Below are 17,196 nucleotides of genomic sequence, written 5' to 3' on the forward strand. Positions count from 1 at the left end.
CGTGGTTATCTTCTGTCTGGCTTCCTCTCAACTCATCTCTCCATCTATTTGTAAGACTATGAATAGAAAGATTCTACACATTCTGATTCTGCACGACCCAGAGAGAAGGGTGGGTGCTGTATGTTCAAAGTGCCGTCTCCCCGGTAGATGACCCATTTCAAACGGCATCATCCAAAGTGTCGACTGCTAATGGCGTTAGCTGGAGCTTTGAAAAACGTGGCGGGAACAGATGTTTCTAATGCCGAACCAACATATGCTTCTCCCTCCTGCCAACATCTTTGTTGCTGCAGCCGACCTCGGTATCGGTGGCCCTAATCCGCAGCTGGCCAGCGAGCCAATTAAGTACGGCGCCATTGTGAGCGTGCGTATGTTAGTTAGAGGACGGAGCCAAATAAGACGCAAGCTAAGACAAAAAACACAGACGTTACACATAATGGACCAAGTGTGTCAGCGTCTTTGTTCTTACAGCATAAAGGTGGTCAGTTGGGTTATGGTGGTGGCTCTACTTGCTTGTGGGGGGGTCTTTGCCACTGCCTGGGTGGGCAGACTGTCCTCTTAGAGCAGTATTATAACGCTGCCAGCGCCTCCAGGGACCCGGGAAACTCCCAACTATCCAGCTGAATCCCACAGATGGCTTTGTAATTCCACACAACTGCCCATCAGCCACACCTCCAGCACGTATGGCTGCACATACGTGACACTGGCCTGGAGAAACCAGCCTCAGTTCCACACCTGGAATATATGCTGGACCAGACTTTTTGAGCTTCCTCTGAAGGCTCCAGGGTTCAAACCTGGGCCGCAGCCACGCCCGTGGCGATTTGTTGAGGAGACTCTTCCTGATTTAGATTTATTCTGGGTCTACGCTGGTTTTTGTAGCTTTCATGCAGCCCCTGATGATGAATCTTGAATGACAGCATATAAACAGCTGCAGAAACAGGAACCCCAGCAGTTTCCTCAAGCCTGGCATGAAGACAAAAGGCTGTACGTCTGTTAACGAGGTTTCAGGCGTACGCGTTTCCAGTAACAACAGCAGGGACAGGAAAGAAAATGAAATTACAGCACAATAAATGAATTATCAATAAAGAGACCTCAATACTGTATCTGAGGGCGATCGATGTGACAGCTGCGATTGGGCCGAGGACAGAGGACAATCCTGTGGACGCGGGGGACGCACAAATCAATAATGTTGCTGGGAGTGAGGGACAATCGATGCTGCCAGTGGCGCTGATTGATGATCATTGAAAGCCCGGCTCCTGACTAAACGGGGTGAAGGGGTTGGGGGTTGGGGTGCAAAGGGGGTTCCACAGCCCCCCTCCCTCACTGGAGCTGATTGGGGATCGATGAACGGCAGCACTGGAGCTGATTGGGATCAGGTGACTGTTGGCGGAGGGGAGCAGCGGCGTGAGAGGAGGTGGTGGAGCTGGAGGAGCCTCCACAGGAGCCTCCGCAGGCTGCAGGTGGAGCTGCCTTTGCTCTCTAAAACATCCCATCCGTGGTCACATCACCACTCTCCTCTCTAAAACAGCGCGTCTCCTCCTATTGGAACCGTTCTTGGTTGCTTTGGAACGTTCCTCATCACTGTTTCTCTCTCGTTTGCTTCCACTGAGCAGAACGATCCCTGAACGTAACCAGTGACATGATGGTGACAGATGCTGTGTTGGATCAGCTGACTCCTGAATTCACATGGAGTCGGGAATGTTTGGAAACTCTTGGGAACGCTCCGTTAAACAGTCAACATGCGACGCTTTGGTGAGACGACCTTCGTCAGAACTCTGTGGGAAAACAGAGCCCAAAGGTCTCGTGATCTCTGACTGTCTGGATGGAAACCAATCTGGAGATCACCCGTTCTGGTCTGGGGCAGCTTCTATATCTGACCTCCAAAAGAGCACAGCGGCTTCACAATGAAGAACATTCAGAGTCCTCCATCGTATGTTTTGGGTTCAGTCAAGACTCAACGTTTCCCAAGGTAACGTGCTCTGGCTGTAGCATTAAACCCTGCTAACGATATGTAACAACTCCAAAAACGGTTTCCAACATGCAACATGTTACACGCAGCGTGTTTACGAGGAACTCTCTACTTCAAACGCTCAAACTTCAGTCAAGGCTGATGAAAATGAACAAATAAAACAAGACTGGCTCCACACCAGGCTCCTGCTGCTGTCATGCTGCTCCGCTACAAACTGTGGAGGAGAACAAAAATGATCACGCTGGATAAAATTCTCTGGATGCATGGAAGCACCGTTTTGCTCGTGTTGTAAAGAAAGAGGAAAGAGCAGCCCTTATTAGTGAGCAAATGCACACCTAACAGTCTTCAGAGTGTCTTCAACAGTGCACGGACGCAGATCAGAAGCTGCTGTATCCCTGCGGAGGAAAATCAGGGCTGGTAATCAGAAACAACGGCTGACCTGTGTCAGACAGATCTGACTAAGTCTTTGCCTAAACATCTCTGAAGTGATGAAAGGTCTCGTTTTCCCCTCAGTCAGCATTAATGGGATCCAATAAAAGGGAAGAGAGCTGTGTTTTTTCCCCACATCTTGACCCTGGGGAGGTAATACAGTAAGAGGACGTTGACGTCCATATTTGTAGCGTTCGCACACGCCAGCGTAGCGTTGGTAATGCCTTGAGAGAGGGCCGAACCCGTTTAAACTGGCTCTGACAGCTGAAACATCGGCCTTAAGCACATGCGCTGCAGCGTTCTTTCTTTCTTATACGACATCAAACTGCATTAGACCGTGTAAAGAATCACGTTAGGAGTCGTCCTCAAATCATCACTGTGCCGTTGATCTTGTTCCGTGATAACGATTCAGTCAATTAACCATTTTAATATGCTTGCAAACTCCGCAGAACCAACTAGGTTATTGCTTGGCAAACCTGGCAGAGCACATGATGAAGCCAGAAGCAATAAAGATGGATGGTGTCACCAGCCAGGAGCGCCGCTCCGCCCTGTCTATGCGACACGCAGCATCAGAGCCCGTTAATGACGGCTACGGCTGTTGGCCCAGATTCTCTTAAACTCGCGACACATCTTTGACCACAAGAATGTCGGCAATGCGGCTTTTCAGCAGCACAGCGAAGCACATCGCCACGGCGGCTCCCATCCATCACCGTAGCATACAACCAGCCTGCCAGCCGCCATGGCGACGGCTTAATTGGTGGAGCTGATGATGTCTGATTGAGGCGTGGGACTTATTAAATTGGCCAGGCTGTTATTTAGATAATTCCATAGAGATGGGATTCTTCACCAATTCTCAATCCATGTCTCTGTCCTAGCAGGGGGCTGCTGGCTAATCCAACTCCTTTTGGTAATAGCTGTAGAGGGGGTTTAGAACATTAGCTCCCCGCTCTAGCACACATTTATCAGTGTGGACTGTTGGTGTTTACTGCTATGATGGTGTAATTCACTAGTTATCCCACTTCACATGGTGGACATGTGGAAGTCCCGGGACCAACGACCAAACAACAACAGCAGCAGCAGCAGCAGCTTCATTAGCACAGGGCATTAGCAGCAGCGCTTCATTAGCAGCGTAGGCCTCGATTAGCAAGCAGCAAGCAGCAGCTTTAGCAACAGCAGCAGAGGCAGCAAGCTTCATTAGCAACAGCAGCAGCAGCTTCATTAGCAGCAGCACAGCATCGCTTTATTTAGCAGCAGCAGCAGCTTATTAGCAGCAGCAGCAGCTTTATTAGCAGCAGCAGCAGCTTCATTAGCAACAGCAGCAGCAGCAGCAGCTTCATTAGCAACAGCAGCAGCAGCTTCATTAGCAACAGCAGCAGCAGCAGCAGCTTTATTAGCAACAGCAGCAGCAGCAGCAGCTTCATTAGCAACAGCAGTAGCAGCTTCATTAGCAACAGCAGCAGCAGCAGCAGCTTCATTAGCAACAGCAGCAGCAGCTTCATTAGCAACAGCAGCAGCAGCAGCAGCTTTATTAGCAGCAGCAGCTTTATTAGCAGAAGCAGCTTTATTAGCAGCAGCAGCAGCTTCATTAGCAACAGCAGCTTCATTAGCAGCAGCAGCAGCTTCATTAGCAGCAGCAGTAGCAGCTTCATTAGCAGCAGCAGCAGCAGCTTTCTTAGCAGCAGCTTCATTAGCAACAGCAGCAGCAGCTTTATTAGCAGCAGCAGCTTTATTAGCAGAAGCAGCTTTATTAGCAGCAGCAGCAGCTTCATTAGCAGCAGCAGCTTCATTAGCAGCAGCAGCAGCTTCATTAGCAGCAGCAGCAGCAGCAGCTTCATTAGCAGCAGCAGCAGCTTCATTAGCAGCAGCAGCAGCTTCATTAGCAGCAGCAGCTTCATTAGCAGCAGCAGCAGCTTTATTAGCAGCAGCAGCTTCATTAGCAACAGCAGCAGCAGCTTCATTAGCAGCGGCTTCATTAGCAACAGCAGCTTTATTAGCAGCAGCAGCAGCTTCATTAGCAGCAGCAGCAGCAGCTTTATTAGCAGCAGCAGCAGCAGCTTTATTAGCAGCAGCAGCTTCATTAGCAGCAGCAGCAGCTTCATTAGCAGCAGCAGCAGCTTTATTAGCAGCAGCAGCAGCTTCATTAGCAGCAGCAGCAGCTTCATTAGCAGCAGCAGCAGCAGCTTCATTAGCAGCAGCAGCTTCATTAGCAGCAGCAGCAGCTTCATTAGCAGCAGCTTTATTAGCAGCAGCAGCAGCTTCATTAGCAGCAGCAGCTTTATTAGCAGCAGCAGCAGCTTCATTAGCAGGCAAGCAGGCTTTATTAGCAGCAGCAGCAGCTTCATTAGCGCAGCAGCTTCATTAGCAGCAGCAGCAGCTTCATTAGCAGCAGACAGCTTCAATTAGCAGCAGCAGCTTCATTAGCAGCAGCTTCATTAGCAGCAGCAGCACAGATAAACTCAAAGCACGGGTGCTAACATGAAGTGGAAAGCATAACGTCACAGAGGGGTGTCTAAGAATGCTGCTCAGTATGGGACAGTGCTTCAAACACATTACAATGACAACAAACTGAACAACTCTGCACATATTAAAGTCTCTGCTGCACAGAAGTGGTGAAGACGAGTGTATTTCAAACGGGCGTTTCTATAGGAACCTCTTAGCATCTGGTCGGTCAGACCTTCAGCACCAGCTGCAGCATTGTAGAAATTCCAACCAAACCCAGACGGCAAACAACAAGGAAAAATCTTCAGCTCATGAGCAGAGCGTTGTGTGTAAAAGGAGATAGCTGCGCTGTTGATCGCACGCAGCCAACATCTGCAGAAATATTCTTCTCAGCTCGGTGACGCCAGGAGCAAACGCTGACAACAAGAGATGATGAGCAAATCGGTGAACAGTCGTCGAAGTACAACAGACGGAAAACCAGCAGATTTCCGGTTGGCAGTTTCCCGAAAAGCTGTAAGGAGGCCGCGGCGACATGATGTTCCTGAAGAACTCGACACCCTTCCATGTGCTATCACAGAAACAAACAGACCCTGTTTGGAAGGGTCAGTGGTTGTGGCCTTATGGATCAGGGGGCCATTAGAGAGCAACGTTTAAAAGCTTACATGGAGAAGCTACAGCGAGCAGTTCAACGGGGGCAACGCTAATCAATATCACTCCACTTAGAAATCTGCTGTATTATCCTTGATCTCCAAGGCCATTTGCCTCCAGTCTGAAACTGGATACCCCCTACGGCCTCCAATCCCCCCCCCCCCGGGGCCCGCTGTGGCAGCCTCCCTCCTCAAACTAGACGTCCTGATACATTGATCTGGATGCATCAGCGGCACGATTACGTCTGGAGTCTGAGAGAGATACGAGCAGCTCAAGGTGGTTCAGAACTCGCCGTTTACATGTTGAAAGGGGCCTTGAGGTGGTATCGCCGTGACAACAGCGGTCATTAGGACCACAGCACACATGCTCGGGGCTGGAATTGCCCATAAAAAACAATCCTAGTCACAGAACGTAGCGCAGGTATGATGAACAAGGACGTGAGAAGAACTCATCTGTGTGGATTTCCCCATGATTCCATTTCTGTGATGAACGACGTGTGAGGAAATAGAACGTGTGCATTTGAAAACAGCATTTTTCATCCTTTCGCATTTCCCTATGAATCCCAGGCACGCCTCTCCAGGCTGCTGTACGTCGCTCATTACACACTCCCATTATTTTCCCATTGGAGTTAAAAATATTGGGTGTCTTGTAACTGCCTGCGAAGACGGTTGTGTTATTTTCAAGCCTTCATTCGTTACCTGTAACTCCTGCAGGTAGCAGAACGTTGGGTGACAGCAGGAATTCTCCACAGAAATGTTGGGAAGGTCTTTGTTCAGCTGGGACTACGGACTCCCTGAGCATGAGAATTCATCCTTCCATTATTATTACATGACACTGAATCGTTGCTGTGTCCTTAAAGTCTGCATGACCTCTAAATATTGTTGTAGCTTGAGCGTCCTTCTGCCTGAAGCCCCAGGAAAAAACCAAAATAAAGCTCCTTGATTAAAGAGTTTGTGTTCCAGGAACTAAGTGCACTTTAAAAAGAGAGAGGTCAGAGGTCACAGGATCTTTGGCTACCTCTCATGCACGTGTGGTGTGTTTTCATGTCTTTTTATTCCCATTGTGTTGGTGCGTGTGTGTTGTCAGAGTGGCAGTTGGACTCGCAGGCCTTAAGCGCTCTGTTTTCCCACTATTACTTGTGCCCAGTGGGGGGTAGCTGCAGCAAGATGTGGTGCCAAACACAGGGTGGTCCCCAGATGCCACACATTCATACTTCCCACCTGGCTCACAGAGCAGAGAGAAGAAAGGGATGGAAATTTCCTGAATTTTGACTCTTTCTCTGTATTTACACTGCGATCCCGACCAGCTCTGCATCATTATACTCAACTCCGACGGCTCGGCGCTGGGGGGTCAGGCAGGAGGTAATGAAAGCAACACCTTCCTAATGGCCTGTTGATGTGTGTGTGTGAGACAGACAGTTAGCATGTCTTTAAGGAGAAGGTTGCTAACATGAAATGGAACCATCCCATTGTTATTCCCTTCCTGTCATCACATGACTGTTGTTACAAATAAAAAACCTCCTACTCTGAAAGACTGCAGGCTTTTGCCGGTGGCACAGGCATGCATGGCTGCAAAATAACTAATTAGGTTAACTATAACCTAATTGTTCAGTTAGGCTAAATGCTAACAAAGCATTTCACCTCTGTGAGGTAGTAGAACGAACCAGCTTTTCTAACAGTGTAATAAAACACTGTGCTATAGTGTTAGCATAGCGCAGCTCAACCTGATCCGGACCAGGTTAGTTACTTTAGATACTTTCATTGCTTTAGACAAATTGTCTATTGACTATAAAGGTTTATTAGAAACGTCCTCTTCATGAACATGGAGAAAATGCCGTTACCTGGCAGACAGAAAGGTTTTTCTTTGTGGAAGAACCAACTGCGGTGCCAGTACCGGGCCAAATGTGGAGCTGTGTGCATTTGTCTCTCTGTGGGTCCCCTTCCCTGCTGACAGGCGGTTGGTGATGAATGAATGGGTGTCAACTCCTGGAGGTCCGGTAGCAGCATTACAGGAATAACTCTGCTGACCACAGTGACCTCTGCCTGTTCCCACACAGCCTGCGTCCTGTTCTAATGGAGCCGCACACTCTATTCTGGGGGGCAGCTTCTAGATTTATCTCACTGCCCTCTGTGTCCTGGGACAGTCACACTGACGTAGCTGGGTGTAACTGATGCCCGTTAGTTCATCTCCTTATTTATTTTCCCTTGCTTCCCCGACACCAGCGCTAAGCTAGTCCCCAGGTCAGAGTCGGAGCAGGAACACGGCCCGGCTTCAACTCGCCGTATGTTAAAACATGCTAACGACAAGCTCCTGTGAGAGAGAAAAAAAGGATTGTGCTATTTATCAAACTCATGTGGAGGACTCCAAAGCAATGAAAGGTGCCGGAGGAGGAAGGCGAGCGTGCCGCATTGATTGCATACCACAGGGACCTCGGAGCGCGATTATCCTGCTCAGCAAACTTAATCTTCATTCTGAAGGACAGGCGCGCCGCCGAAAGGCTGTGAGCTCGGTGACCTATTGTATCTGCTGAGAGCGGGGATTATTCAAAAGAAGGCCGCCGCCTCGGGTCCCACATTAGATTATGTTGACCGATGGGTAAAACCTCCAAGCCTGGGATCAGGGGGTAATTGCACATCTCCGCTTTCATCTCACTTACATATAAACGAACTTAAGAACGACTTCATACAATTAACATGAACTGGGATTAAATACTGAAACCAAACGCTGTAAATAAGAGTTGAGAGTAAATAAAAACACAAACACAAGCGGGTTGAACGTGTGTTTAGGTGGAAACTTGTTCTACATCAATTATGGCATCGTCAGGCGCTCGTTAGCTGCGTGTGCTCAGCTCTATGAGTATTAGGGAAGGAACGCTGTGCGGGATAATGAACAGAAGGGAAGAGCCGCAGAGGAAAGGCAGATGAAAGAGGCAGGAAGATGAGAGGAGGTGGGACAGAGAGGGAGCACAACAGCAACGATGACAAACTGGGAGCTGGGCGATGGGGAGAACCACAGAAGGGGATCAACGCGGCGGACAGCTGCTCCGGGGTCACCCAGGGTCACGCTCAGGAAGCGCTGGCAAAGTCAAAGTCGTGCTTTCATCTGCAGATGCAGCAGCCTGAACATTAACCGACTCAAACATCACCTTCAGAAAACAGCCGTTTGATGCTGCTTCCACTCGTCTCCTCGTCTTCTCCCAACCAGCCGCCCGTCTTCACCTGCTGCACTTTGCCATCTGTTCTCTTTATCTCCCACTTCCTTCCTGTCAAACCTTCTTAGCTCCTAATATATTATTTTCTATCATTCTCCCATGCAGTCCTCCGGGCTTTGCTTCTCTCACCGCTCTCAGGTCGTGCTAGCGCCTCATCTGGAACAGTTCAGGGTTGGCGAAGCCACAGGAAGTCGTCCACACGTTTCAAAATGGCAGAAAACCCCCTCACAAATCTGATCTTCTGGCTTTATCCAGATGTGAGCGCACACACACATTATTCATTATTCTGACGAGCTACGGCTGCTAAACAGTGGTGGACGTTGGTGTGGACCAGGTTCTTGTCTTATATATCAGCAGATCTCCTTGGAGCCTGCTCTCCTAGCTCTTCATCTGGGTGCTAACCGTGCGCGTCACCCTAACCGTGCGCTTCACCCGTGATTGAAACAGTTTGGCGGCAAAACAAACAAAGCGTGACAAATCCAGATTACTGTCTGTGGGAGAAATAAGGTTATAATGAGAAAGTGCATCAAGGGAAATTGATCCCTATTTCAGGAAGCAGTCTGATTTACTGGGGATGCCAATAATAACTTCCTGTGTCCTGCCCCTAATGGGGGGGGGGGGGGGGGTCAGGGCTGTGGGGGTAGGACGGTTGATGCTGAGAGGACACATTATTCCAGCGCCGTATCCTAACCAGGTACATGTGAAAGGCAGCTCTGCGAGCTAATTATCATCTGCAGCGCCGCATATGAGAAGCTGTCTGATTGTCATTGTGCGTCACAAACAGGCAGAAATTGGCTCGCGCACGCCGCGTGTCGGCGGCAGCGGCAGAAAATGAATTATCAATACCTAATAGATGCGACCTTTTCTTTCCGTCAAAACAGAAGAAAGAAAACATCAGACAGAAGCGGCTCGCAGCTCAGCAGCCGCACGCGACGGCGTGATGCATGACGGGGGAAACGTGCGCTGGCGCCGGGAGAGGCGGCCATATCTGACAGCCGAGCCACCGGGCGACTTGGCTGCACATTAACGCCGCTCGGCGTGGGGAAGAGAAATGGGCCGGCTGACAGGCCACTTATTAGCCAGGGGAGTGTGGGAGGGATTGCAGAAATTAACATGGATTACTCAAGTATGACTGACACTTTCAGAAGAGCCTTTTTAACGTACCAAGTGATTTGGGATGCCTTAATTCAACGAGGGACCTTTTAATACCGGGGCTGGTCTCCGCTATCTTGGCACCGTTGTCGTGGCGACGATGCCAACGGGGAGAGGAATGTTTCTCCAACGGCACCTTCTGAAAGATCCCTCCCACCCACCCGATAGCACGTGCACGTGCACGTGCACGCTGGTGGCAGGCGTTTGTGGATTCCTCGTCTCATGTTTTGAAGGGATGTATTTTAAAAATTCCGTAAATAGATTTCAAATCCTGCGCGAGCCTCTTTCCGCGAGCCGAGGCTCGGCTCTCCGAAACTTCCGCTCGAATGTACACGTGGATTCGTTCTAAAACAATAACGGGGAAGCGCCAAAGCCTTGGCGAAACCGTGGCGTTAAAGCTCCTCTCGCCAAGTCCCCGAGACCGAGACTAGAGACTTCGATGGAAAAATGTGGGTCTCATGGAGACAGGAAGAACAGGGAATGTTACTGGAGCTTGGTAAGATCCCATCCTCAACGGCGTTCGCCAATATGGCGTTCACAGCAGCCCATAATATGCTTTACGCATGTGAACACCCCAGCGAGCTGCTGCTAAGCTGGAAGACGGAGCGCTGTGGTTTCAGGAGGTCTCTGAAGACCAGATCAGGTTAAGAAAGGGGGAATCTTGTTCTTGATGATTTATCCAGAACCTGTTCTGACCCTGGAGCCACACGCTGGTCTGTTTGGACCAACACGGAGAACATGCGACGCTGCCGCGCCGGGTGTGTCTGCACGCCGTGACACTCGTGGCGAGGCGGCGTCGGCGTCCACATCCCGCCATTTGGCAACACTCGACGCTATCGGTGCGGAGCCTTATGGAAAACAGCTGCCTGTTTATTTAGCTGCTGTTTGATTGTTGACAGTGGAAATAGGAGCGACCATGCAAAGAGCTGCAGTTTGTCTGAGCAGCTCAGCACGTGCACAGGATCAAATGTCATCCATTTCCTTTCTGGCGAGGCGGACACACAGAAGAGCGCGTGCATGAGATTACTCACCTGTCAAAACCAAACAATAGCTAATGTATCTCCGGTTCAAATTACATTTACCATGGGTGTCATCTCTAAGCTGTTTAATGCATTGTGGGACGGAGGGCTTTACTCAGCAGGGCTCAGTGGAGCCGGCGGATTAAATCACTTTTTATCTCTGCTTCCTTTGACTTTCCCAGAGCTCAGTGTTGCAATGTAATAACGCATCCCTGTTGGGCTCCAGCATGCTTTATTGACGTTGTAAGATTTCATAAATTCCATTTCTTTTCTGCGCGGAGCAAATCCACAGCCCAGACTTCACTCACAGCTACAGAGTCCACGTTTTCCGAGGCTTCGACGTGTGGTGCGTGCCCTTGTCCGCAGCCGGAAACACGAAAATGCCCACGCACCCACCCGCACGTGTGGGGCACGAGAATGGACTCTGTATCCATGTGGGGACACAGCGCGCTCACGGCCCACGACAGTGACACGGAGACGGCTGCCGCATTGCACAGAATAGCTAAACAGCTGTAGCGCTCCATCAGGGCTATCGATCATGTCCCGCTCTCGGAATCCCAATCAGACGTGGGCAGAGCGCAGCGGCTCGCTGACGAGCTTGGTTGGGCCAAAACGACGTGGCGCTCATATCAACCAGACTTCGCCAAATAAACCTGACTTGGATAGCTGATTAAATTTTGTGCTGCTATTTACTTCTGCTTCCCTCCGTAAACGAAGCGTTTGGCATAGTTTTCCTGGTGTTCCGGGAGTCAGAATTCCTGAACTCTCTTTGTTTATGAGTCTTGAGTTTCAGCAGGAACCACTTCGAGCCATCATAAGGACAAATTTAAGTTTGATCCCAGTAGAAGTTCAATCGTAATAACAGGGAAGTTGGAGGATCATTTCCTGCCATCTGCTATCACCTCACCACACTCTAAATCATTTAGTGTCTTGTCTATTCACAGGAAGTTAAATGTTATTACATTAAAATTTAAAAAAGGAACTGAAGTGAAGGTCTCTATGGCACCATTAACTGCCACCTGTTATCGTCTCTCTAATCTTTTCCTTCCCTCTCTTCCCTGTCGCGGCTTTATCTGCAGGCTGGTGCTCACTTCCTGTCTCTGCCGACTTCCTTTCCTCCCAAACTCAGCTGAATTTATCAAATGACCTGCGTCTGGATCTGGTGGAGCAAAGGTACGACTCCATACATGTGTGAGTGTGTGTTTGTGTGTGTGTGTGTGTGAGGGGATTTTTATACCCTAAATGGTTGGTTAAAAAGATTTCCATTGCCCTGATATGGATGTGCGGTTTCCAGGTCAAACTCAGCGGTGTGTGACCGTATTTGTGCTCTGTGCTCGTGTGCTTGTGTGAGGTTATGTGTCAGGGCTCACAAAGTGTAACCGTCACTGCTGTCACACACGCATAACCACGTATGTGTGGCGCACACACACACACACACACGCACGCACGCACACACACACTTGTGTGGCAAAGGCCCCCCAGGGGTGTCGCTGAACTGTCAAAGCAGGATGGATGGAGAAGCTGCCCTGCATAGCAAACGGCTCGAGGGAAACATCGTGCACGTGCGCTCTCCCTCTGACACACAAATGCACGCACGCACACGTGAAGTATACGGGTAGTTTTGATGAATGAAAAATCATCACAGCAGCTTATGAGAACACGAAGCCAAATCCGAACGCGCTCCCACATCCCACCCGTTTGAGGAACAAAAACATCCTTTGAGGCTCCGAGGAGCAGAGGAACATCTGCCTTGGATTTCTAAAGAATGTCCAGACTACAGCAGATAGCTGCCAACGTGGAGAAGGGCCCCTACGGGCCGGAAAGAGAGGCAGAAACGCACCAAATATTGGTGAGTCTTCATCCATCCTCAAAAGAATGTCAGACACAAAAACACTAAATCAAGATTTTATGATTTCAGACCGTAAAAGACATCAGAGAAAATCAGATACAAAGTTTTCCCATAAAAATATTTAACTTTTTCAAGCTATTCTTTGGGCTTTAAACGGACATCAAGCTTTGTGCAACCTGCTTGATGATTTCAGACGCTTCGATTCTCAGATATTTCTAATGTGAATCATTTAAACTTGAGTCCTGAACAGCATGAAAGGGTCTCATAAAGTTGGAATAAATCTACACAATTAGCAGATCTCAGCTCACTTCTGGCTGGAAAAGACAACAATGGGGAAACATCTGCATCCCCTACGTTGGTGACGTCTGTGAAAAGGTGGTGAACACGGAGCCAAACGCTCTGGTCTTCTGGACACCACTCAGACCTTCAGCTGCACCTCAACAACAAAGGTCAGATGATTTGGGAGAGGGGCAAAAGAAGCTATCTTGGCCGGGCGATAGCAACCACCCTGAAAGTGGGTGGGGGGGGGGATCATTTTGTGGCGAGGCCTCTCCCCAGCCACACCTGGGGGTGGACACTCCGCTGGGTCATGTGACCCTCACGCCCCCAGGAGCAGCCGCTCTGCCGTCCCTCCAGCAGGAGCATGGATAGACTCCACCAGACCCTCAAGAGCAACTCTGGCCTGATCGACCAGAAGCTTCATGGACAACAGAGGGACAATAACAGAATGCTTGGTCGTCCCACTTTAGTGGGAAGCAGAGTAGAACCAGACTGGAGAGGACGTAAACATGAGCAGCCAGAATTACAGGCTGATTTGTAATTAAATAAGAATGAAAGGATTTCCTTGATCGAGGTAATAAATCTCCACGATTGGCTCAGAACTGAAAAATGCATTAGCAACAAAAAGAGTGACAGAAGGTCGACTGAAAGGCGAAGGTCAGTCTCATCTTACAGCCTTAGAGGGATCGCCTTTAATGGAACCCTGCACCTGCCTGTAACGGCCACCGGCTACAGCAAGTATGAGGATTCCAGGATTCTAATTCTGGACTGGTGGGGGCCACTTTATGGGTTACCTGCTGCTGTTGAAGAGCATTTTAATTAAACTAGCATGGATGCAAAGGAGATCTCTGTCTCGCTCAATCTGGTCATCATTCTGTGGAGATGCACAGGAGGCTTCCAGCTCTGCAGCACCTGCCCTAAAAGTGCCTGCAAAGCCCCCCCCCCCCCAACTTGGCTCGCTAAGTCATCTCACTGAGCCGTGGCTCTGCTCTCCTTTGCCTGGAGCTCCTCTTTAAGCCGCAGTCCTCTGAGATACTCCAGTTCCAGTGATTTGCCTACCTCCCTTGTGTTCTACCTGCCTTTTTAAGCTAAACATGAATCCAAACATGAATTTCTGTGCCAGAAATTGAGATCCGCGTTAGCATCATCCAGAAACGACGCCGTTAGCTATGACCCAACGATAGCTTTCGGCCACGATCCCCATTTGGATCAATCTGCGTCTCATTTAAGACCCTGATATTTCACAGCATTGTCTGGTCTGTTTCTAGGTCAATTTGAGATGCAAGTCTAAACAGGAATGACCAGATCTGAAATTCAGGCTGCGTAGATATGAATTTCAGATGGTTTGGGGAGGTCCGCTCCTTTGTTTTACACTCTGGGGACCCAGAATAAAAGGCTGCGTTGGCTTTACATCTGCCTCTGCTTTGTGTCATTCTGTCAACCTTTTTCCAACAGTCTGGTTTCTCCTTGAGCAGCTTGTTCCGCTGTCTGGAGTGTCTGTGGAGAGGAGCGACAGGAAGGAGAAGAGAAAGGAACAGCAACAGGGAGCAGAAGCAAAGGAGGAAAAGGGGAGAGTGCGAGCTCTTAAGTAGATTGCAAAGAAAAGCGGGGAGGCATGAGGCTGAATATTAAGAAGGTTCTCTCCTGCCCCAGAAGTTCCAGGCTCGCCAGGATCGGCAGGATGCGGCAGGGATGGGGAGCAGACGGAGGGAAGGGACCCGTAAATGTATCAGCCTGTGATAGCGAGCTTCAGATGTCAAAAACAACAGCGTGCACAATCTATCAACCTGCCCAGCAGAGGAGGGAGGTGGACGTAACATAACTGCATTAGAAGAGAGGGTTCTCATGTCCAAAGCTGGGATTTTTCCCACACACTTCATAAAGACGGGGAACACTCACCTGGAATGCCTGGAGGGGTTTTCAGGTATTTTCCATTGAAATGCTGAATCACAACTTCACATTTCTCCGTAGACTCCATCCTGAAACAGGAAACAGAGCGGAATTAATCAGAACTGCTCCCTTTACACTCCCCGCCCGGGGTCAGGTTGAATAAAAGTTATTCCCCTCTGACGACAAACGTAATAAATGGTTTTTCTAATTGGAATAAGCAAACTTTGGGTTTTATTCCTTTACTTTTATCTGAGCGTTTGTGTGCTGGACCTCAACCACACCAGGGCTGCAGGCTCATGTTCTCTGTTGCACTACAGCCGAATATCACCTGCTGCATGAGTCTGAGGCGCACAATTAGATTGAGCAACTGTAGGAGAACGCTTTGTTATGCACCTCTGTCTGCAGTAGGACCAGCCCCGAAGAGCAGAGAGATGGAGGAGTGGGAGAGAAAGGAAGCAGGTCTGAAGAAGCAAAGCAGATGTTGGAACAAAATAAAACCGGCGGGCTTATGGAGAGAAACGACTCAATTTCCTGTGTGTGTGTGGCACGCGTGTGTGTGTGTGTGGCGCGCGTGTGCGTGTGTGTGTGTGAGAGAGAGAGGCTAGGTTATAAATCTACGAGCTAAACATGTGATCAGCATGAGGGCTCAGACCATCAACGCTCACACTCACACACGGACAGATGAAACCCAGTTGAGCTCTCAGACACACAACAATCTCTTATTTTAGCTAAATCCAAGATAATTGATCCCATTTGTGAGGATGCAACATGTGAGTTATTGGGTTTTAGAAGCTGGCTGCTTCATTTTAACGCACGTTTCCGTCACTGACTGTGCTGATGTGCGTCGAAGCTTCTCAGATTCTTGTTTTCAGCGTGTTCATTATTCACAAAGGCTCACGAACGTGGATGCATCTATTTCTGGGGTCACGTCCTTTTATTCTCAGACGCTTCCTCATAAACAAACAACATCAACCTATAGGGGACACTTTAGTACTACTTCCCTGGGTGAAGATGCTAACCCTAGTGAACTCACAGTCAGGAAATATTACTGCAGAATCAGACTTTGATTCATCTTCATCAAGAGCCTGAACCTCTTCTGAGAGTCAGGAATCATCTCCTGAGCCAATAAGATTCATCCTGGGAGGATCCCAGTAACCTGTGGGAACATTCCAGCGCTCACGAATGTTGGTTCTGGAGCGCCGGCTCGTCTCCGGGGACGACGACACCGAGCACGATATGATTTGTTTTATACCAACATGCATCTGTAGGTGACGCCGTGATGGAAAGAACCTGACGTGAGTTTCGGCGGTTAATGTTGAGAGCGTTTAAAGGCAGGCCTGAGGGATCGTCTCTGCTAACACCCCTGGGACGTGCTCAGGCCATCGCTCCTCAGGTGCTCCCGCTTTATTCACCTCCACCAATACTCATATCATCCTGTCAGCCTCTCACGTCTCTGTACCCTCTTGCTCATCTTTAGCCTCTCTTCCTTTATCGTTCCTTTTAAAAAACCAGGGCTTCTTTATCGCTGGCGCCGTCCCATCCATCTTACTCCAGGCCCTCCCGTCTCTCCCTCTTCTTTCTGACGTCTCTCTCATTCTTCCACATCTTTCAACCGTGGTTATTTCCTCCATCTTTACTCCCGACACCGTCCTGCTCATTTTCCATGCGCTCCTTTCCTTTCCAGTCTGTCCATCCTGTTCGGCGGTACGGCCTCGCCACGCCTGAACCCACCTCCCTTTTCCTCTTCCTACTTCTCTTTTTAGAGTTGTAATCTTTCACACTTCCTGACACCAGCCATTGCACGTTGACCCTGTATCCAGCCTGACGCCACAGACGCCCCAAGTGAGCAGATTCCTGCAGTTATTCAGCAAGTAAACAAGATCCCAGTTGATCTATCAGATGCACAAAATGAAGCTGTAGCGTTTCAAGCTGCGCTTTAATCCAGTCGCCGTAGTTCCACAGCTGCATTCATTGATCTCATATATTTGCAAGTTCCAAAGGCAGATTTTTGGTGATGATGTAATCAAGTTGTGAAGCCTGCTATTAATGGAATGTAGCAACATTTGTACGTTTCAAAATGCAACGAAAGGACTGTAAAACTGTAATTCATTCGCGGGTGGTAGCGAAGATGTGCAGGACTTTTAGCGAGGCTGTTATCGGCGATTTGAATGTTTCAGCTTCACAGCAAATATCTCACTAATTAAAATGAAAGTAACGGAGAGCTAACGAGAAACAAGCTCTTCTGCAAACTGTGTCACTGATAAAGGTGATGGACTCTTGCATATGTGACGGGCTCTGTAGAGGTTGGGCTCCA

At 49.2% G+C, this 17,196-nt stretch overlaps 1 protein-coding gene across 1 annotated transcript in view; it reads right to left on the reverse strand.

Annotated features, from left to right (window-relative positions):
- Positions 1-17,196, reverse strand: part of rbms3 (RNA binding motif, single stranded interacting protein) — a 174,224-nt gene that overhangs the window by 31,891 nt on the left and 125,137 nt on the right. Inside the window, exon 8 of the mRNA XM_029844690.1 lies at positions 1,547-1,578. Within this exon, the coding sequence (XP_029700550.1) occupies positions 1,547-1,578 (32 nt within the window). The remainder of the gene's footprint in view (positions 1-1,546; positions 1,579-17,196) is intronic.

The sequence above is a fragment of the Takifugu rubripes genome, chromosome 12, assembly GCF_901000725.2.
Source record: "Takifugu rubripes chromosome 12, fTakRub1.2, whole genome shotgun sequence".
In the NCBI taxonomy this organism is placed as follows: Eukaryota; Metazoa; Chordata; class Actinopteri; order Tetraodontiformes; family Tetraodontidae; genus Takifugu; species Takifugu rubripes.